We start from the raw sequence: 23,571 nt of genomic DNA, 5'->3' as shown, positions 1-23,571 counted from the left end.
TATATATCACAATTACATACACAATTAAAAGAAAAATTAAAATGATGATACAATCACCAACATTTAAGTTATCACCGCACCGGACGCTAGACGGTAGCAGAATCTACACAACTTATCCTCTGTTGACTCGTATGCTCGACACTATCCTGTTTGGAGCAACGCGTAAACATAAAGAGAAGACAAGAATACGGCTCCGTTATATACTAAAACAGAAAGCTTGTTATGAAACGTGGTCTCGGCTTTCTATACTCACTGAATTTCTTGAAGACCTTGCCGTCTCTTTTACTGACGAAACCATTGCCTTATATTTGTGACACGAATTGTCTGTGTGTCCCACTGCGCCGTGCCCTATCGGCTAGACGTTTTTAACGTGGGATTCTGGAAATGTTTTAAAAGGTGCTTATATTACTGATGTAAGGACTGCCATAGTCCTCTTGAAAATCCTGCAGTGTACGTTAAAGATTGTAGCCATATCCAGTGAAGGCTCAAAGATAGACATACCCTGTCTCTGTTTTTAAAATTTGTGTGGCTCCTGAAGAAGGCGTTGTCTTGAACGCCGAAACGCGCGTCGATAAATATTAACCGTTATAAAAAGAGGGGTGGTCGATTACAAAACAGTTAAACACAACATTACTTCAACAAAGAGGTACATCCACCAAGTACGTGTCTTTTGGGTTGCATTTAATCCAACTATTCGTAGTCATTTACTGCAATTAAACATATATTATATTTCATATTCATACAATACATGGTAAATCATATAAAATTATTCAATCAGTGCTCGGTGATTATCAGATAAGAAAGGGATTTTAAAGGGGGTAGGGTGTGTTTGGAAAAGAATAAGGGACAAAGAAAAGGAATTGTGTCCATAAACAATTCTGTCCTATTCACAGAACATTTCCAGTCATATTACAGATCACAGTTGCGTAGTTCTTTAATTAGCCCGTTCTTTGAAGAGCAAATAGTCTCTTACAAATGTCGTGGATGCCGAAGTTCGGTCTGTCCAAGGGTGAGGCAAGCGTCCTACATCCAAAGGGCAGTGGAGTTCGACGTGTGGGTGAGTTACACCGTCTGTGTTACTGCTGTCGATTGAATCACTGTGATTCAAAGAACGGGCTAATTAAAGAACTACGCTACAGGCGCGATTCCCAACTCAGAAGGGAACATCACCCGAACGCCTGGGCATGTGCTCATTGTTACTGTTTTTAATTGTCCTGAGGAAGACCCCAAACTGAGGACCCACCCGCCCTTAACTTGGGGGTCGAAACGTCGACAACATTTTCAACACATACACGCCCTTCCAAACCTGCTAAACTTAGCTCCTGTGTATAGTGTATTTCTTGGGAACAACTGTGTTCTGTAATATGACTGGAAATGTTCTGTGAATAGGACAGAATTGTTTATGGACACAATTCCTTTTCTTTGTCCCTTATTCTTTTCCAAACACACCCTACCCCCTTTAAAATCCCTTTCTTATCTGATAATCACCGAGCACTGATTGAATAATTTTATATGATTTACCATGTATTGTATGAATATGAAATATAATATATGTTTAATTGCAGTAAATGACTACGAATAGTTGGATTAAATGCAACCCAAAAGACACGTACTTGGTGGATGTACCTCTTTGTTGAAGTAATGTTGTGTTTAACTGTTTTGTAATCGACCACCCCTCTTTTTATAACGTTGCACTGACCCAGGTCGATGAGGTAAGGGTTTACCCCATTATTACCTACCACAGATAAATATTAACCTGCCACATTTTGCTTTAAAATATTAATTGCTGTTTTCTCCTTAAATGTTGGTGATTGTATCATCATTTTAATTTTTCTTTTAATTGTGTATGTAATTGTGATATATAAACTGTAATCTTTTATTATGTGTATATAAAATTCTGTTTGATAAATAAATAATACATGAATGTATGTGCATTTACCTAGTTGTTCGTCCTTCCTTGCATTAGTTCCCTTATTATGATTGCCTAGGAAGTTTTGCACATTTATTTAGATGTCCAGGACTGGGACATCCTGAGCCAAGGCCGTAGTCGCAGCCTTGGCAGTGGTGTGGTCTTGCAGAATCAGTCTAGGAGTGCTTGAAGTCGGTGGCTGCCGAGGACAGGTCGGCCGACAACTTCGGACTTCCATTCCTTGGTCAGAATGAACCGCGTCCACGTCCCAGCATGGCTTGGGAGGTCTGTGCAGGATGGTGGGTGGAATAGGGCAGACTGACCACGTGGAGTAGAAGAGTGGCCCAAGGATCTGGCCCCAGATTGAGAGTCCTCACTAGGGCCGAATCTGCCTTTTCCCCAAAAAGACGGGTTCCATCAAAGGGCATGTCCATCAAATTAGCCTGGACATTGTCCTAAGCCAGACATGGCGCCTCAAGGCCACTGTTGAGGAAATCGATCTGTCCAGAAAATCAGTTGTATCAAGGCCACACGGATGGTGAATTTTGCTGCATCCCTCCTGTCCTTAACTGCATGGGAGAGCAAGACCGTGCCTCCTCCGGCAGCACTTGCACAACCGTCTCCCAAAGGGAGTGGGAGAAATGTCCCAATAAGCATGCAGTATTCACCGACCGCAATGCCAGGATTGAAGAAGAAAAAATCTTCTTTCCAAATAAATCCAGCCTCTTGGATTCCCTATCCGGGGGCGGAAGGAACATGCCCTGGGATGTAGACACCTGCACCACCAAACTTTCAGGGGTGGTGTATGGCTGAGGAACTTTTGGTCGCCCGGAGCAAGGCAATGGCAGTGTTTAATTGTCCTATTCACAGGAGCCCCTGTGCTACACGTGGACCATCTGCCTAGAAGGGCATCAGTCAATGCTTCGTTGAAGGGCTAAAGGGGTCTGGAGGTGGAAGCCCCGGGTTGACGCACTTCAGTCAGGAGTTTAGTCCTGACCTGCACGGAAGGTAGCTCTAGACTGAGGACCTCAACTGCCCTTTCAACCACCACTGCAAAGGATGCCCCCTCCTCCATAGCCACAGTTGGCGGAGAGAGCATGCCAGTATCTGGAGAAGTGTCCAGTCCACTGGCTTCCCCAAGTTCTCCATACCAGTCCAACTTCTCTGTAGAATCATCCTAGAGTTCTAAAGAATCCATAGACCCCCTCCCATTCCTCTCCCGGAGCCTAAAACACATACTCAAAGTGCTCAGGCGACAACATAGAACCCTTGGATTCAATCGGCACCGGAATCAGCATCGAGAGACGTCGTTCCGACTCTGTGTCGTCTGGGATAAGGAGGGGGCAGATGCCGGTGGTGGGCACCAACGGCACTGACTTCGGTTCCAACGCTGGAGGAGGTCATGATGTCACGACCAGCAGCAACCCGGTTCCAGAATCAGATCCAAAAGGTCCCACAGGCGCCTTTGACAGAGCCGATGGCGTCAAACCCAATGGGGCCCCTTTCGACTCTGCGGGCATACAGATCAAACGATGGTAGTGGTGGATAAAGGGATCGCACATCAATAACAGAAACAATTATACATAGGCTGCCAAGTACAAAGTGAAATCGAATGATATTAAAAAAGAGTGTGTCCAGAATGAGGGGTTATTTCCAAACAAAACAACCTTTGTTTTGGAGGAGTTCAATTTCAGAAAGTTATTACACATCCACTTATTTACTTCCAACATACATTCCCTGAAAGAGTCCCTGGAACCTGTAGTATTTTTAGCGAGAGACATGACCATATGCGTGTCAACTGTGTAGGATGCCAAGGACAATGAGAAAGACTTAATGAGTTTGGCAAGTGGGGTAACATAGAAATTGAACAGTGTGGGGCTCAAGGACAAGCCTTGTGGAAACCCACAAGGTAGGTTATAGAATTGGGAGGTAAAATTACCCACTGAGACTCTTTGCTGCATATTCGTCAAAAATGATTGAAGAAGACTGAGTGCTGTCCCCCAATTCCTATACTCCAAAGCTGCGTTCCCTCCTTTTTCAAGAATGGCTTTTATTTCTTCCGTTGTTGCCACCAGTACAGATTTGGTACGGTGATGTTTTCTAAAACAAAACTGAGTATCATCGACCAGGCGGTTATTAACAACATAAGCCGTTAGTTGCTGATCAAGTACATTTTCTGCTAGTTTTGCCAGGTAGGGAAGTCTAGAGATTGGCCGGTAGTTACTCAGCTCTCTAATATCAAGACTGGATTTTTTTTAAAGAGTGGGAGAACTGACGTTGACTTCCAGTCGTTTGGAAAAACTCCCTGATCGCACATTACTGCAATGATATCGGCTAGTCGAAGTGCGAATGGTTCTGGTGCCATATGGAATATTTTTTGTGGACATGGATCATTAGAAGAACCTGAATTAATGATGAGGATAATTTCTTTTTATAGCTCTGTTGAGGGTGGATCAAAACTGTTAAAATTCGAGCTCTCTGGTTCCAAGTTGGGACACTGTATTTTAACTGTAGAGACAGTACTATTCGTCGTGAGCTGGTTAAAGATATTCATACCCTTCTCTTAAAAGAAGTAAGCAGCAGAGTCGCACAAGTTACATACCTTTGGTAACAATATATCTGTAAGAAACATTAGTTAGTGTTAGATTCCTTACCTTAGAATATCCCCAGGCGTCAGACTGGATCCGGAAAGTTTTCGTCAGCAGTACCCCTGCGCGTCGGTAGGCGCCATCTGCTGCTCCACGTCCGTCGTCGGTGTCGGGATTGCCGGGATGAGTTCGCTGGGGTACTTAGACGCCGCCCTCGCAGGCTGACGTCAGTTCTGTACATAGCTTTCCGTGCCAGGAACGCAGAGCCATGCAAGAAACCGACACTGGTGCCATGAAACTAGGGCCCTGAAAGGGTTGTCTTTAACCCTAGATATCGGTTCGCAGAACGGGGAGGATGGGTGAGGCGGTAAGGAATCTAACACTAACTAATGTTTCTTACAGATATATTGTTACCGAAGGTAAGTAACTTATGCATCTGAAAGAAACACGTTAGTGTTAGATTCCTTAGCTTAGAATAGATACCCCAGTAATACCAACCCCGGTGGTAGGGCTGCGAACCAAAATCACACCAGAAAGTCCAGGAGAACAGAACGGCCAAAGAAGCCGTCTCTCCGGACTTGACTGTCCAGGCAGTAATGCTTGGCAAACATGTGCAGCGAGGCCCACGTCGCTGCATGACTAATGTCCTGCAAAGGGACTCCCCGTCCCATGGCAGCAGTAGCCGCTGTGGCCCGAGTGGAATGGGCGCGCAGCCCCTCAGGAGGATCGTTTTTAGCCAAGGAATAACAGATCTTGATGCACAAAACGACCCACCAAGAGATGGTCCGTTTGTGCACCGCTCGTCATTTCTTAGCGCCCATGTAGCCAACAAAAAGTTGGTCATACACCCGGAACTGTTGTGTGCGGTTTAGGTAAAACGAAAGCGCACGTTTTGTGTCCAGACGGTGGAGCCGCTCTTCCTCTTTTGAAGGATGCGGAGGCGGAAAGAAGGTGGGAAAGGTAATGGTCTGGCCGATGTGAAAGGCAGTGACCACCTTGGGTAGAAAAGAAGGATGAGTCCTCAGAACAACTTTGTCCGGATGGACAGAGAGAAAAGGAGGCTTAGAAGAAAGAGTCTGGAGCTCACTCACTCTTCTGGCAGAGGTGATGGCAACCAGGAAAGCAGTATTGAGAGTCAGAAGACGAATAGGACAGTTATGAAGTGGCTCAAAGGGAGCACACATCAGATAGGTCAACACCAGATTCAAGTCCCACTGAGGCATTACAAAGGAAACAGGAGGAAACATGTGAGTAATGCCCTTCAAGAATCTATTCACAACAGGGGACTTGAAAAGGGAAGGTTGATCAGGAAGCCTCAAGAAGGCTGAAACAGCTGAAAGATATCCCTTGATGGTCCCCAGAGCAGAGACCTGCTGGGCCAGGGAAAAGAAGAAAGAGGAGAACCTCATAAAGAGGGGCGGTAAAGGGATCCACAGCCTTTGCTGTGCACCATGCCACAAATTTTTTCCACCTGCAGATGTACACCGATTTTGTTGGCTGCCAGAATGACATCAAAGACTTCAGGAGGCAAGTCAAATTACACCAACTGTCGCCGCTCAATCTCCACGCATGTAGAAGGAGGCTGGACAGGTTTGGGTGGAGGACCGTCCCCTGCTGCTGCGACATAAGGACATCCTGAAGAGGCAGTCGAATCGGGGGATCGATTGACAGACTGAGTAGCTCGGGATACCAGTACCTTCGTGCCCAAGGATGACTTGGACCCTGTCACGCCTGATCTTCTTCAGCACTCTGGGCAGAAGTGGTATAGGTGGAAAGGCGTGTACCAGACCGCAACTTCCCTCGCGACGAAAAGCGTCTCTGAGCGAATGCCGCGTTGGAAATTCCAACGCGCAGAACTGATGACATTGCGCGTTCTCTTCAGTGGCGAATAGATCTAACCAAGGCTCTCCCCACTGCTGAAAGAGACCTTGCGCCACGTCAGAGTTCAGACACCACTCGTGATCCATCATGCACCGATGGCTGAGTTTGTCCACCCTGGCGTTCATAGAACCTGCCAGTTATTGAACAACCAGGGTGATGCCCTGATGTTCCAGCCAGGTCCAGAGGTGCAGAGCCTCCTGACAAAGGGTCACCCACCCTGTTTGTTGCAGTACCACATGGCGGTGGTGTTGTCTGTGAACACCTGAACAACACTTCCCTGGATAGAGGGAAGGAATACCTTCAGTGCAAGTCGGATCGCCCGCAGCTCCAGAAGGTTGATATGGAGCCGGGACTCCGCCGGAGACCAGAGGCCTCTGATCTCCGCATCTCCCATGTGGTCCCCCCCCCATCCGAGGAGGGACGCATCCGTCACCACCGTGTGCTCTGGTTGGGATAGGGAGAGGGATCTGCCACTGACCCAATCGCGGTCCGTGAGCCACCACTGCAACTGTCTTGCAGTGCCCTCCGAGATCAGGACGTGGTCGGACGGGTTGCCCTGATGTTGTGCCCACTGGAACCTCAGGTCCCACTGCAGAGCCCGAATCCGCCACCTGGCGAGATGTACCAGCAGAATGCAGGAGGCCATCAGACCCAGCAGCTATAGGGTCATCCTGACTGAAACTCGGGATAAAGGCTGAAAGATCGGAATCAGAGCCTGAATATCCCGCTGCTCGGGAGGATAAACCCAAAACTGCGCCAAGTCCAGAACCGCTCCAATGAAGAGGAGCATCTAGGAGGGACTCGGATGTGACTTCGGCACGTTGATGGAGAACCCCAGCGATTGCAGGAGGTCGGCCGTATTCTGGAGGTGGGAGACGATCAGTCGTCGAGATAGAGGAAGACTAGAACCCCTAGTCTGCGCAGATGAGCTGCGACCATCGCCATCACTTTCGTGAACACCCGAGGGGCACTGGTGAGGCCGAAGGGGAGCACGGTAAATTGAAAGTCCTGGTGGCCTACCGTGAACCGCATGTAACGCTGGTGGGCCGGGACGGGAATGTGGAAATAAGAGTCCTGCAAGTCCAATGCTACCATCCAGTCTCCAGGGTCTAGGGCAGCAAGAACCTGAGCTAACGTCAGCATCTTGAACTTCTCCTTCTGGAGGAAGCCGTTGATGCTCCTGAGGTCCAAGATAGGGCGCAGGCCCGCTTTGCTCTTCTTGGGAACCAGAAAGTAGTGAGAGTAGCAACCCCGCCCTATTTCTGGGCAAGGAACGCGCTCGATGGCCCCCTTGGCCAAGAGGGCCGTAACTTCCTCTTGCAGAAGTTGCAAGAGATGCCCCGACATGCGGTGGTACTGCGGTGGCAGGGCTGGAGGGTTCGCCTTGAAGGGGAGGGAGAAGCCCCATCAGACAATTTGCAGCACCCACCTGTCCGAAATTATGGCACGCCAGTGGAGCAGGTGATGGCGAACCCTGTCTCCCACTGGCGTGGAATGGGCCTGAAAGCTTGGACTAGGAAGGCTTTGAGGCAGATGCTGCGGGAGCGGATGTGGACTGACCGGCTCTCTGTCCCCCTGCTCCGCCACGGCAGAATGCATGTCCGTGACCGCGTTGGGGCTGGTTCTGCTGCCTGTTGCTGGACAAACGTGCAGGGGTGCCCTTCCTTGGCCACGAAAGGGGCGAAAAGCAGAAGGTTTCTGGCGCTGGGCTGAAAGGCCCAAGGACTTGGCCATGGCCCTGGAGTCCTTAAAGCACTCCAGCGCGCTATCTGCCTTGTCGCCAAAGAGGTTACGGCCATCAAAAGGCATGTCCATGAGAGTGCTCTGGACATCCCCTGAAAAGTTTCTGTACCTCAGCCAGGCATGACAACAAATCGCCACCTTCGTGCAATCGCTCTGCCCAACGAGTCTGTAGTGCCAAGTACACATTGAATGGAATACCATGCTGCATCCCGTCCCTGAGCAAGAGCCTGGGCGAGCAGTGTCCCGACCTCCTCCGGACACTACGGCAGTACATCCGCCACCGTATCCCACGGAGTGGGTGTAACGGTCCAAAAGGCATGGGTTATTAATGGACCGCAACCCTAGACTGAGGGAGGAGAACAGTTTCTTGCCAAACTGTTCCATCCTTATGGATTCCCGGTCCGGAGGTGCGGTCGAGAAGGCGGTTTGGGACGTGGAGGCCTGGTTAACCAGACTCTCAGGGGTGAGGTGGGTGGACAGAAAGCAGGGGTCGCCTGGAGCTGGCGCCGGGCCACGTTCAGATCCACAGGAGGAACTGTGGTGGGCTTGGACAAAGTGCCCATCAGAACGTCAGTGAGGGCCTCATTAAACTGCAGCAGAGGCTCCGAAGAGCTTACTGGCGGTTGAAGCACCTCGGCGAGGAGGTTAGTCCTCACGGCAGCTGCAGGGAACTCAAGGCCCAGGGCCGTGGCTGCCCTGCGCAGCACCACAGTATAAGTAGCTCAGGAGGAGAGATAAAAGCAGTGTTAGGCAAAGTGTCTAGACCAATGGCCTCCCCTAGCTCATCTGCCCAGTCCTGACTTAACTGGCACTGCTGTACCAGAGGGTCCTCAGACCCCTCCAAGTCCTCCCCTTCATCCGTGTCCTGATAAACAGGCAGAAACGACGGAGCCGGGGCGTAGGTGAACAACTCACCAGTCGGCGTCGGAGACGGCGCCGATTGGCGCCGGTCCGACGCCGCTCCCGGGCCTGGGCTGAAACCGGGACCGGCGTCGCCCGAGGACGGCGCAGGTGGTGGCTCCAAGGGGGTCGGCGCCGGCGGAAGAGTCGTGAGGTCAACCGGCGTCGACCTGGATCCAGGCCTTGATCCCACGGGGTCCTGCGACGCCGGGACCAAAGTCGCAGGCGGCTCAGGGCCCGAAGCCACCGGCAACACAAGGCGAGGACCCTCAGTCGGACCCACGGGGCCCGAAGGCTCGCCGGCGCATCTTGACAGCGGAAAGAGAGTCCTCATGGCCACCAGGAAGTCTCTAATCTGCTCCGGAGTCGCATTGAGCCCAGGGACTGGAGGGTGTGGGGCTGGATGCAACTGCGCGGGCTCCACCGGGGCCGCGAGGGCGGAGCCACCTGAACCCTCAGCCATGTCGCGCGACCGGCGAGGTTGAAGAACGATGTTGTCTCTTCGACTTCTTTTTGCCATGCCTCGACTTACCAGAGTGCGAGGACTTGGATCTCAACGATCAGTGATGACTCTGGCTCCACAACCAGTCCCTCGACCTCCTCCTCGACAGTGACCTCGAGCGGCGCGGAGCCAACTGCCGAAGCTCGAGTAGCTTACAGGAACGCTCCCACCTAGCCTTCAACGCCAAGGCCCGGCAGTCGGGGCACGACTTGTCATCGTGGTCGGCCCCCAAACAGTAGAGACACTGGCTGTGGGGGGTCGGTAACCGACATCTGGCGGTGACAGGCGTCACACGGCTTGAACCAGGGAATCCCTACCGGCACCAGGAGTTGAGTCGATTCGAAAAAGATAGACAAAAATGTCCAAAAAGTTAGTCAAAAAATGACTAAGGGTACCGTCTTCCTGGATTTGCGCTTACTGGCGCGAAAAAGAAAAAGAACGGACGACGGACGCTGAGCCGCAGAGGACGCCTACCGACGCGCAGGGGTACTGCTGACGAAAACTTTCCGGATCCAGTCTGACGCCTGGGGATATTCTAAGGTAAGAAATCTAACACTAACGTGTTCCTTTCAGATACAGAATTTCTGATTATTAGTTGTTACATTAAAACTGTCTGGCCCTGGGAGTTTTTTCCTTACCTGAAAGAGAGTTTTATTTGCGTCACAGTCTGCTCTAATTTGCTCAGTATAGTATCCTGATTTGGTAGTCAGAATTAGCTATTTATGCTCTGCTAGTTTGACTTTGTACGGATTCCTTTCCTTTTCTTCATACATTTTTCACCATTTATGCTCAAATCTACGACCTTCTTGTCTCGATTTCTTTAATGCCTCTCCATACCATGGCTGGGATTTTTTCTCTAAACTTGATTTATGGTTATAGGAACTATGATATTCATAGGTTCATGTATCCATGAGGAGAAATGCTCCGCCATTTAATCGATATTATCAGAGGTTTAGAAGCCGAGTTTGTGAGCTGTCGGACTAGTTCATGTTCTTGAGTTTTATGCCATACGAGAGGACAAAAAGTTCTTGGGAGCTTGTGATACTGTGACATGTGCTGATAGCTGCCACTTAACTGCAAAGTGATCTGCCCAGGGTAATGGGAAGTTAACTGAGTCATTAATGTATGAATTATGGGAACAAAGTGCAACCAGCATGTGTTCTGGCTGGTGGGTGTTGCCCTTTGTTTTAAGCTGGAGTCCCAGACCATTTGTGGACTCTAACAGTCTAATGCAGTCTCTGTTTGTGCTAGACTCCATAGGGAAATTCATATCCTCCAGCACTGTGAAGTCAGCGCTTAACATTGATGATTCCAGTAAGGCACATAGTCTGTCTCCGAAGCTAGTTCTCTGACCAGGAGGCTGATAAACTAAAAGACCATTGAAAGACTGAGATTTCCAAATTTTAATGGAGGAAAAAAATGCTTTGAAGCCCTCTTCTAAGGCTGGCGTGAAGACTGCCTGATAGTGATTGCGGTAGAGCACCGCCACCCCTTATTTCCCTTATTTCTATCTAGGCAAAACATGTTGTAACCTGTTGGGGAAGTGGCAGCTATTTCCGGCCTGGAGCTAGAATCTTCACAGGTTTCTGTTATTAAAATCAGGTCTGCCTGATGTGTTATCGCAAAATCCTGGAATTCAATGTTATACTTAACTAAGGATCTAGTATTTAGTGGAATACATTTTAGGCTATTGCGGATCGGGAGGTTCTTTAAATCTGCTTTATATGGGTCTTGAGTCCTTTCTACTGGGAGCGCTGTAACAGTTTGGATATAAGAGCAGTAGATTTACAACCATTACATACCGTTTCGTTGTAATCCAATAAGTGCAGGGCAAAATCTTATGGATTGTGGGGGCTTACTTTCAGGGCCAAGTTTAAGGAGTGTTTCTCTTGTGCAACTTATCCACTGCGTCTGAGCTAGGTGCATCGGCCCAGGGGGGATGGGCCTGGGCCCAGTCCAGGCGCAGATGGACGCAGACAGGCTTTCCTTGGGCACACTAGCAGCGCACCAGTGGCGTGCCTGCTGTCCGCGTCCACGCAATGGAAGACATTTAAAGCCAGTCATAAGAGGGGCGCGGCCAGAAGTGTGTCAGGCACCGATCGTGGTGCGTTCCGCGAGTGAAAAACAGGCAAGGGAAAACTAAAACATAACCAGAGGTCCAGCAACCTCTGGCACAGGCTTCCCTGCGCCAGAGGACTACTGGTAAAGTATAGTTAAAACAAAATTAAGAGGGGAGTAATGAAAACATAAACCGATCAAACCTACTAAAAAGGTTAAAGCCCTACTCAAAGATGGCACAGCCTACGGAGCCAGGCAACTCCGCAAACTGACACTTCAGTGCCTTTACAGGGAAAATAATAGTTGCACCAATCTTGTCGTTGGATAGGATTGCATAGTGGAGAAAGGAAGGTTCTTTAGGTGATCCTGAACAAGTCTGCAGACCCTGGAATTCCATTCACCAGTGGTCCAGTGGGAAATACTGAGGAAAACAGTGACTTCTGTATCCTTGCTGTACAAACTTTTCTGTTCATGGAGCACATCAACCCAGAGAGCTAGGTCCCAAAGTCTGCCACAGACAAAACACAGAAGGCACAGGCAAGTGACTTAAGAAGGGACAGCTTTTTCCAGCTAAGCATGTTACATCATGAGATGAGGCTTACCAAAAGTAGCTGCTGTACATACACCTCCTCTGACATACTTTTAGCATCTAAAATGTAAGGTGGGTAGAGCACGGATTCAACCCAGCTCCAGCTGGTTGCTACCCACTCCAGTTTTGGAGTATTATCCCACCCGGCCCCTTGTATTTAGAAGCTGCTTAAGCTATATCTTCACCATGGGCCATTGCATTAAATGGCACAGGGCAACATTTCCAGTGACTCTAGAAGAAGCCTTGCTCACTACCCTGATGCTCCATGGCTGGCTTGTACCTCAAGGGCAAGATCTTGACCTCACCTACCACATGCACACTTGTACCCCACGGCAAAAAAACAACCAATGTTATCTGTAATTGTTTTCCTCTGCATTTGGGTGTTGAATGCTTATGTGACCCTTTTCTTGATGTATCCACAGCTGAATGTTGAGATAAAGTACTAAGCATGTTGAGGTAAAGTACTATGTAAGCAAGTGAACTATCATTTGTAATTGAATATTGCAGCAAGGAATAGAAGTTTAACTTCATAAAATAGTGCTAAAATGTGTTTTTAAGCATATTTTTCCAGGTGCATTTGAGTAGTCTGACCACTTCTCTCCAGGTCACTGTGGATACGTACTCTAGTACTAAACATTTCACCTTTAGATCATTAATCTCAAGAATGAGTTTAATTAGCTCAATAGAAGCAAAACAAGACCTAAAAATCTAGAATGCACAAAAGTCCAGGTTTGGAAACAGTAACTTTTATAATCTAGAGGGAGGGAGTCACCGCACACTTTAGAGTTTGCTGTAGGAGGGAGCATGTCAACATAGCCAAAACTCTTATTAAGATTTTCTCAGAAGTATGTCTCTTCTGCATTAGAAAAGCTTTTTCTTGAAAATTGCCACATATTTGTCAGACGCACTACAGAACATATTGTGGCTCCACAGTAGAAGTCAAGGCCATTTTAAGAAACTTTCCAGAGTTGCCTGGCTCTGTAGGCTGCGCCATCTTTGAGTAGGGCTTCAACCTTTTTGAGCAGTTTTGATCGGTTTATGTTTTCATTACTCCCCTCTAAATTTTGTTTTTACATTACTTTACCAGTAGACCTCTGGCGCAGGGGAAGCCTGTGCAAGAGGTCAGAGGTCAGTGGAAGACATTTAAAGCCAGTAATAAGAGGGGTGTAGCCAGAAGTGTGGCAGGCATTGATCGCGGTGCGCTCCGTGAGTGAAAAACAGGCGAGGGAAAACTAAAAGACAACCCGAGGTCTGGACACTTCCAACCCTGGACTAACTTGAAAATAGAAAGATAAGGATCCTGTTCTAAAAGAATCCACTTACTAGTACCGCTTGGGTATTCAAAGATATCATCTGCATCAATCCACATCCTGGTAGGGTGGTACCACCAGGTCTCTATTGAATTTAGTTGTTCAATTAACCCTAGTAGGTAGGTGCCAACAAGTTTCAGCCCACACTGAGAGCCCAACTGGGTCTGGGGCCTTCGTCAGGGCTATTTAAAGTATCCCATACTTGCTATGCATGCATACCATGCACACACGAGGCTGAGGGCTCTCAACTGTCTTGTTTTCTGTCCTTGGGGGATACCCTTATTCTGGGTCTCTCTAGGGTCAAGCATTTCTGGTGAGTGTTGTTGTCCTATAATCACACTTTAGTCAAGGATCAGACACCACCTGCACCCCTACATGTTGCTGCCTCTCAGACCATTACCGAGCCATACATGACCCTTGAGAGACCCAGAATAAGGGTATGCCTCCAAAGGACAGAAGACTGAGATATCTGAGAGCCTTAAGCCTCAATTATGTGCATGGTATACATGCGTAGCAAGGCAGGGATACTTTAAATAGCCCTGACAAAGGCACCAGACCCAGGGATAATTGAACAACTAATTTCAAAAGAGACCCTAAAAAAACATTGTATTCATACACCAGGCACCTTACGAATAAAGGAATTCTTGGGATATACCTGTAGGTATTTTTAACTTTTCACTCCCTTTATGAACACCTGCTTATCTTGCCAGATTTAATCTAAGAACTCCCAGTTCTTTGGTTTAGTCCGTCCTGGTGGTATCCCCTACCAGGGTGTGGATAGGCGCTGATAATGAAGCATGTCACGATAAAGGGAGTGAGGTGTCTACTCCAATATCTTTGGATACCCAAGAGGTACTAGGAAGTGGAATCCTCCTAGAACAGGATCTTTTTATTTCTGTCTTCTTTAACATATCTCCCAGCACTTGCTCTTTAGCTTCAGCCTAGACTGTATAATACTTTTTTTTTTTCAATCTTTCACTCTTGAGATATTTTTACTCTCATTCTTTTACCCACTTCCTCTGTCGGAGTCACTCTTTCTCGCATTTAACATAGTTTTAAACGCTTTCTTTCTCCATCACCTTCTAAATCTTTCTCTCAATAACTCTTTTCATGTTTCACTTCTACTGTTTTTATGATGACATTCACACACTCAGTGTCTCAGAAACATTTGCTTTCTCACTTTAAACTCTTATGCTGTTTCGCACACACTCTTCATCTTTTTGTCACACTCCTTTAAGAACCTACACACTTTCACACAGCAAAAGACGGTTAGGTGGAAAACATTGAATTGGAAGAAATACTATTCATGGAATTCAATTCTCTGCAGAAGCCAAAGGTAGAGCCTGTTAGTAATCTAGATTGTTTTTGTTAACAAGTAGCAATTATGTGCACTTTGCTGAAGTACATGGAGAACTAAAGGAACACTGTAAGAGCACTGGATCCTGCATACCTATGTTGAAAGCAGGTGCATATACAGAGGTCTCTAATGTGTTCGACAGCAAATACATTTTTTCACAGCAAAGTGGCCTGGTGTCATCATGTCTCTGGCGGGGTAGAAATAAACTTAGGCGATCAGGGAGTGGAATAGATGGTGATCGAGAGATACCCAATAACATCTTGAACTATTGGGAGCCAGAATTTCACTGATATGTGAATAGTGACAAAAGCAACAAAAAGGTTGTTTTATTTTCTGTGCTCTTAAAGATGTTGCTGTTGCACTACCAGCTTATATTGTCTTTGTTATGCTTCCCGCACACCTCTTAATTATCGCTTCATCGATGGCAAACGAGAAAGCTTGCACTATGCCGGCTTTAACTGAACTCATGTGGTGAGATATCGCCCTCTGCATGGGCGCGCAGCTTTGAGAGAACAAAGGTCATCACCCAGATCACGCAAAAATCAACCCTTGTATCGAGCTGCCGCAGGGTGGGTTTCTTCTCCTCCTCCTTGACTGGTCGGGCAACGTCCCTCGAGCCCATTAATATGAGCCGCTCCCAACATACACCAACTGGGGGAAGTTCCCTGTGATCTTCCACTCTGAAAATGATTTACCAGTACCCAGGTGCGTAACACAGACCCCATGCGGTGCAGAGGAGCCCAAAAACCTTTAAGGAGTCCCAGGGGTGTAACGCAGACCCCTGTGGCACAGAGGAGCCCACAAACCTTCAAGGGGGCCCTACTGAGCTCAAGGACAATGAATATCTGTGATATTTGGGAGACTCAGGGGCTCCTCATCACATTCTGCTGGGCAGCCCCATCAGTTTGTGTTATGCCACTGCTCGTGCCATTGTACCAGAGTAAATTTACAACTGTGTTTTACTCTTGAGCTTGACTAGAGCGAATCTCCAATCATTTCCAGGGCAGGAAAACATTGCAGAAGTTTTTAAATACCCACAAACGTGTATGATTTAGGGAGGTTCCAAACTTCCATGATATTTCTGCCCTGGAAATCTCCATGTGAGTTAAATTCATTTATGAATACAAAAACAACTTTTGTTAACAGCAAAGCTTTATTAGCACTCAAAAATGAAGCTATTCACCTGTGTAATTTTGACAAACGCAAACCGCTTTGGGAATGAGGTCCCACAAGCTCCCAGCACCTTTAAGAGCTGCATTACATTATAAAACCGTAAATACTACTGAGGCAGAGTCTGTAACTGAAACACACTGTGGCAATGGAGACCAAGTAACACGCTTCAAAAACATTTAACTTTATAAAGCAGAGTTTCACTTCACACAAGACTAACGTAGAAAAAAACGGCATTCAATTACATGCAGAAAATGTATTTTACGGAAGGGTATTCATTTGAAAACAATACTTACCGCATCATTTCGACCGAAAAACGTATACACAGCATACAAATAGTAATCAAATAGTTGAGACATACAATGAATGACATCAAATGCGATCGGCTTGAGAATAGTCATCATTTGCATGTATTTTCCTAAAAAAAGAAATATAACTGGGTGTCAAGCATATGAATTGTGGGTAAACAATAAAATGTACACAGTTTGACAAACAAAGAGTTAAAATAATATGTAGAAAAACATTTATATAAATACACACGTCGTAAACTGAAGTGTTTGGAGGAACTATGGAGGAAGGGAAATTGTTATCTGGCAAACACTTGACTTGAGATGCTCAGTATAATTAATTCGATCACTAATGACGAGCTTCTTCGAGATTTAAAAATAGACCTGTTAAGAGCCTCAAATAACACCAACAGACCGCTAAGGATCCTTATGTGGCATAAGAGTAAAAGGGTATTTTTCTGTACACATATCAACAATTTGTTTAACTACAGGAATGCTTATAAAAAAAGTGTTTGGACCCCGTTGGTATAATATTTCATACTGGACAAACGTTTTATTCTGATACTCATAAAAAACTTAAATAAATGTATCTTTGAACATTAGTGGAGCTGAGGAGAAATACAGAGGCCTGGGCAGTGGTAGCTGTTCGACAGACCAATTGTTACTGCTGCTTTAATGTATATTTGGAGCAGACTTTGGGTCTATTCCTTTGCTCATGATCCAGAGCCTTTCCTGCCTATTTCAGCTTCCTGCTCCCGACACAATGTTTTCTCCAGCTCCTGACACAATGATTTTTCTCACCATTTTTTGATTGGTTTAGTTGTATACTTACACTACTCACACCAGAAAAGTATTTATTTTGCACGTCTGTACAGCATTTAATTTTAGTACTCTATTAGCTCACATACGCCTTCCTCTTTTCTCATAGGTCCTTATTGCCAGGATCCCTCTCAGCACTCCCTTTTTGGTGGCGTGTAGTAGGTACTTGTAAAATTGTTAAGTGTATTATGAAAAGAGGAATAAAACGTATAAATGTGCAAGGTGGGTTTATTAAAACCTCATCCTAAAACAGCCAACAGCAACTGACACGGTACAGAACTCTTATCAGATTACATTCCAAGTTCTAAGAACACTAGTAAAGACTCATGAGTCTTAAAGGGGAAAGGGAGAGAACATCACACATCTCCCTTCTATACATTTAAATAAAAAGAAAACAATATGAAAATATATTGGTAAGCATATGCAAATTGAAACCAAGCAAACAAAGAAAAACATTTGCAAGAAAGATCATGAAAAACAAGAAAAAACATGTTCAAACATAATCTTTTAAATAACCAGGAGCTCTACGAGTTCTTTGACTCCTTCTGAAAGAAGACAATGACCTGTCAAAGGAAGAGTTAGGAAGAACATGAAAATTATTGCACGAATCACTGTTATGAGCAGAGTCACTTTGAAGAGACAAATAAGGATCAACAACAACTACGCGACTCTTATTCCAAATTCTCCCATCTTCAGTTTTAACAGCATTTTTGAAAATCTTGACAACAGCTCTAATGTCAGTGTATTTGGACCACGGTTTGCGTCCCACCGGAGTCTTTACTTTTATAAAATCCCCCACTTTGACCTCCTGAAAACAGACATTTTTCTTTTTGTCAAAGTAAGACTTGCGAGCATCCTGTTTAAGTAATTCCTTAGTTCTCCAAGAACCAATATCATTGTTAACAAGACCTTTATTCAAGCACATCCACCCAGGACACAACAACGTGTTAGGAACCCTCCCTTTGAACAACTCAAATGGGGACCTGCCAGTAGAGGAATGAGGGGCAAACTGATAAGTGTTAATCCTGTCCTGAAGAGTGGTCTTCCAATTTAAACCGGAAGAGCGAGCAAGTTGTATTGACTCTTTCAGTGTCTTATTAACTCTCTCAACGGCACCATTAGTTTCTGGATGGTACAGTGAACACCTTTTATGAACTATCCCACATTTCTTCAGAAAATCAACAAACAAAGAGGAACAGAATTGAGGGCCATTGTCAGATAATAAACTATTAGGAAAACTTTCCTTATTAAACAAGGGCTCCAAAAACTTAATGATGGCATCAGAAGTGATTTCCCTGACAGCAGAAACTTCGATCCATCTAGAGTAGAGATCCATCAACACTATGAGATAAGGAGTGTCAGAAACACCAGAAAGAGGACCTAAAATGTCAATGGCAACCTCATCCCAAGGATGACCTGGTAAAACCCTCTTGACCATTGGCATTTGCCTTGTTTTCAAAATCTTGTCACTAGAACAACAATCAGGGCATTCTCTGACCATTCTCTCAATTTCTAGGTCCATCCCAGGCCACCAAAATTGCATGCGTAGAAACTCTTTAGTTTTTACAATGCCCAAATGTCCGCAATGGGCATGTGACAACAATTTTTCCCTTAAAGTACTAGGAGGAACAAGTTTAGTCCCTCGAGTCAAAAGACCATTGTTAACAGAAAGTTCATCAGAAACTAAAAACCAAGGCTTATTCAAACGAGTATTACTCTTCAAGGAAAGAATGACCTTAGAAATCTCTTCATCCTTTTCCAACTCTAATCTCCATTCAGATTCATCAATAGCACCATCCGTCACCTCACACACATTTGTAAATTCTTCCAACTCACATGAATCATCCAAATCAGAATTGTCACAGTCAACCAATCTTGATAAGCAATCAGCTGATTTATTAGCTATCCCAGGAATATACTCAACCTCAAACTCAAATTCTTGCAAAGAAACAATCCATTTTCTGATCCTGGAAGATATGGCATCTAGCCCTTTTTTTGAAAACACCTCTCTCAAAGGTTTATGATCAGACAAAACGCAAACTTTCGTGCCCCAGATCAAATTTTTAAACTTTCTCAAAGCCCAGAAAATTGCTAAAGACTCTTTCTCTATTACAGAGTAATTACACTCTGATCCTCTGAGACAACGAGAAGAACAGCAAATCAAGACATCTTTACCATTCTTCTTCTGAACTAAAACCGCACCTAGTCCCTTATCACTTGCGTCAGTAAACACAACAGTGGGAAGACCAGGAACAAAAGCATGGAGAGAAGGTGCTTTTTTCAACTCGTTCTTAATACTTAAGAATTCTGCCTTACATTCACTTGACCAGTCAAAAACAGCATTTTTTACTGTTAACATTCTTAAATTATGTGTCTTGTCAGCAAAATTAAAGATAAATTTACCATAGAACTCCACCATGCCTAAAAATGAGAGAAGTTCATCTCTGCAAGTGGGTTCTTTCACTTTGTCAATGGCCTCAACTAACTCCTTCTTAGGAAAGACACCATTACCAGTGATACGATGACCTAAATAATTAACCTCCTGTACTCTGAATTTACACTTAGACCTTTTTAAAGTCATTCCTGCACCATCCAAGCGTTTCAATACCAAAGACACCCGCGTATCGTGCTCACAAATGTTGCTACCATAAATTAATAAATCATCCTGATAGCACTTAACACCAATCAATCCTCTTAAAATTTTTGACATGATCCGTTGGAAAACAGAGGACGCAGAAACAAGACCAAAAGGCATCCTCTTAAATTTAAACGTACCCATAGGTGTAATGAAGGCAGTCAAGTCTTGAGAAGAATCATCTAGCTCCACCTGATGGTAGGCGGAAGCTAAGTCAAGAGTAGTAAAATATTTAGCCCCCTCCAAAGTACAAATCATCTCATCTATGTTGGGAAGAGGAAACCTATCAACCACAACTTCTTTATTTAGTGATCTTAAATCAATGCAAAGACGAATCTCGCCAGTAGGTTTTTTAGCTATAACTACTGGAGCAAGCCATTCAGTTGCTTCAACCGGTACAATTATGTTATTCTTAACAAGTTTATTTAGCTCTTCTTGAACTTTTACTTGCTCCATGAGAGGGATCCTCCTAACTTTTGCTACAATAGGGAGAGCATTATCTTTCAATTTAATGTGATGTTTGTAACCACGCAAACATCCCAAACCCTCTTTAAAAACATTTGGAAATTGTTTAGCTAAACTCAAGGATAAGTTTTCATCACTCATGTTACATACAGCATTAGATATCTCGTGAATCTGAACTTGAGGAGAGGCATTGGGATCGAGTGTAAACCCAACTGACGTTGATGTAACCAACCTAATAACGCATCCCTTTTTTTTGACACAAACTTTTCCCACAATAATGTGAGATCCAAGTTCTATTTCAGCCATGAAATATCCTAACATGGAACTAGGCTTCTCACTATAACCTAAAGGCAAAATATCACATTTAAACATTTTCACATATTTTTTAAACAATTCATTAAACAGTTTTTCATCAATTATTGTTATCTTAGAGCAAGAATCAAACTTAAAATTTACCATTGAATTTTCTACCTTAACCATGAAAGATGGATGATCTGATTTATCATCTTTCACCTCAAAACAAATAGATCTTACTTGAGGTTGAGACCATCTTCTCCTTGAATTATCACCGCTTTGTGTTTTTGTCCTGCAAAATTTAGCATAGTGACCTTTCTTGTTACATAAATTACAGGTTACCTTTAAAGCAGGACAAATAGGAGAATTAGCCAAATGATTAATTTGACCACATCTAAAACAAGAAAATCTGTTATTTGATGGATTTGATGGCCTAATTTGTTTTTCATCTAAATTCCCACTATCTGTTTTTTTTAATTGACAAACAGTCTCATCAACTTTTATTTCATCTTTCGACTCAGAATTAGAAGGTTTTTCATTCTCTTTTCTAAGCTCTCCAACACATTTTGTCATATGTTCAACTTGTTTAGCTATTTCTAAAACTTCTTCAAGAGGGGGTTCGTCCTTCAACCAAAGTTCCTTTCTAATTTCATCATGTGCACATCTTAACACAAATTGATCTCGAATCCTTTCATCGAGGGTTTGACCAAAGTTACAGGACGATGCGAGTTTCCTTAAAGAAGATACATAATCTTCTACCGACTCATCTTTCTTTTGTTCCCTCAGGCCAAAATGGTATCTTTCCATTATAGTACTGAGTCTAGGTAAATAGTGTCTATCAAGTTGTATAATCGCTATCTCATATTCATTTAGATTTCTTTGTTCGGCAGCCGATAGATCTGGTAAATGTTCAAGAACATCCTGCCCTTCACCTCCCAGACAATGTAAAAGAAGCGAATGCTTTCTTTCCGCACTCAAGTTTGTTCCACAAACTCTTGCGTAATTAGCAAAAAAATGTTTCCATTTTTTCCATCTCACATTTGGTTCACCTGGACTCGTAAGGAAAAACGCTGGCTGAGTTACATTTTGCATTTTTTTTTTTTAAATTGCAAATGAAGAAGAAGAAGAAAAGAAGAGAAAAAAAAATTATCAAACGCCTATTAATGGTGTTTATATTATTTCTCACTTTTATAATTAATTAAATATCCTTTTCATATGTGAAATTCCTCTTGTTTTATATAGAGAGCTTCTTATTGTAGTCTCTTTCTTTTTTTTTTATTTTTTTTAAAGACACTCTTGAGTTATTATTTATTTTGCATTGTCCTTTGTTAGATGAACTTCAGCGTGAGGCACAATTGAATAATAAGTATGTTCTTTTTAGAACATAGAACACTTTAACAATGAAGTCGTTCTATCAGCGAACACGATATTGGAACGCCCTTCAAAACGCAGGATTAAATAGAAGGATACAATGCTGGAACACAACGCAGGGTTCCTTGAAGCGCAGCGTTAAGGAAATAGATTAACGTGATGCTGGAACGCAGCTCAGACTTCTTTGAAGCGCAGCGTTGAGGAAGCCTGCACGTAGTACGTGTGATAGATTAACGTGATGCTGGAACGCAGCTCAGACTTCTTTGAAGCGCAGCGTTGAGGAAGCCTGCACGTAATACGTCTGCTTGAACACAATTTAAGTGACGTTGTTGCTAGCGCGAGCAGCCCAACTAGGAAAACAGCACGAGCACAAAAAACGTTCACTTTACACGGGGATTAAAATCCCTTCGCCACCTTCTGAATAAAATTAATAAATTTTTTTTTTAGTCCCAGTATCGTTTTCTTTAAAATATGCCTCCCGCTCTCCTCACCAGTGAATCAAAGTCAATTTCAGCCGCTGTGAAGTCAACGCTTCGCTTCACGAATTGAAGAGCAGCCGCTGGAGGAGAGCTAAGGTCAGGTTACTTTGCTGCGTTGTTCAGTTGAGGTGACTCCCGATCGTCGCCAATGTAAAATTGTTAAGTGTATTATGAAAAGAGGAATAAAACGTATAAATGAGCAAGGTGGGTTTATTAAAACTTCATCCTAAAACAGCCAACAGCAACTGACACGGTACAGAACTCTTATCAGATTACATTCCAAGTTCTAAGAACACTAGTAAAGACTCATGAGTCTTAAAGGGGAAAGGGAGAGAACATCACAGTACTGAGTGACAAACTTGTTTGCAGCATAACATTTAAAGATCAGAGCCATTGACTGGCTTTATTTAAATTCTTATTTGTTTTGCTTTTTATTGGATGTTTTTTCTTGTCCCATCCGGTCAATCTTGAGTTTGTCCACTTCCAGGAGCACAGCCTCTTTACTATCCTTTTAAACGTGCTCACTTATATGGAACTACTTTTTACTTTTTGGTTAATCACTCCATGACAATACGTGTGTTTTCCAGCTCTCTTCTTCATGTGCTTTTTTCTCACCATTCCACTTGTCCAGTGGTCAGTGTGCATTTCGAGGAAAAACACCCTGTCTATGTCCTCCTTGTGATTTGCTATCTCTTGTGCTTTCTCCCCGACAAAACACCCCCACACTCCATGATGTTTTCTCCTTCTTGGGCTCCCCACCCGCAATACACCCTAGGCCTGTGCTCTGTGTTAACATCTCCCGCGAGCACTTCCTCCCACTTCACAAGATTCTCCTTCCTTGCTCCATGTTACTCTCTCTATCGTGTGATTACCTCTGCAAAACACCCTGGCCCTCCATGCTGCTCCCACCATTGTGTGCTTCCTCATTGCAACCATCCCTGCACCCCTCCTATGCATGTTGCTCTCATCGTTGTGTGCTCCCTTCAAAACATCGCTGTGCTCCACGTGGCTCTCTCCTTCATGTGCTTCTTTGCCAACAATACACCCCTGGGCTTCATTCTATTTTGCTCTCTCGTTCATGTCTTTACTCCCCTGCAAACACCCTGCACTTTGTGTTGCTCTCTCCTTTGCACGCATCCTCAGGGTGCTGTGTTGCTCTCTCCTATGTGTGCTTTTCAGCTCTTACCCGGAGAACAACCCAATGCTCCATACTG

General features: G+C 44.7%; 1 protein-coding gene across 1 annotated transcript in view; it reads right to left on the bottom strand.

Annotated features, from left to right (window-relative positions):
- The window catches only part of VPS50 (VPS50 subunit of EARP/GARPII complex), an 821,620-nt gene that overhangs the window by 263,122 nt on the left and 534,927 nt on the right, over positions 1–23,571 (bottom strand). The window contains exon 21 of the mRNA XM_078663657.1: positions 16,304–16,425. Within this exon, the coding sequence (XP_078519783.1) occupies positions 16,304–16,425 (122 nt within the window). The remainder of the gene's footprint in view (positions 1–16,303; positions 16,426–23,571) is intronic.

Source organism: Lissotriton helveticus, chromosome 10 (assembly GCF_964261635.1).
Source record: "Lissotriton helveticus chromosome 10, aLisHel1.1, whole genome shotgun sequence".
In the NCBI taxonomy this organism is placed as follows: Eukaryota; Metazoa; Chordata; class Amphibia; order Caudata; family Salamandridae; genus Lissotriton; species Lissotriton helveticus.
This window is presented reverse-complemented; position numbering and strand designations above follow the sequence as displayed.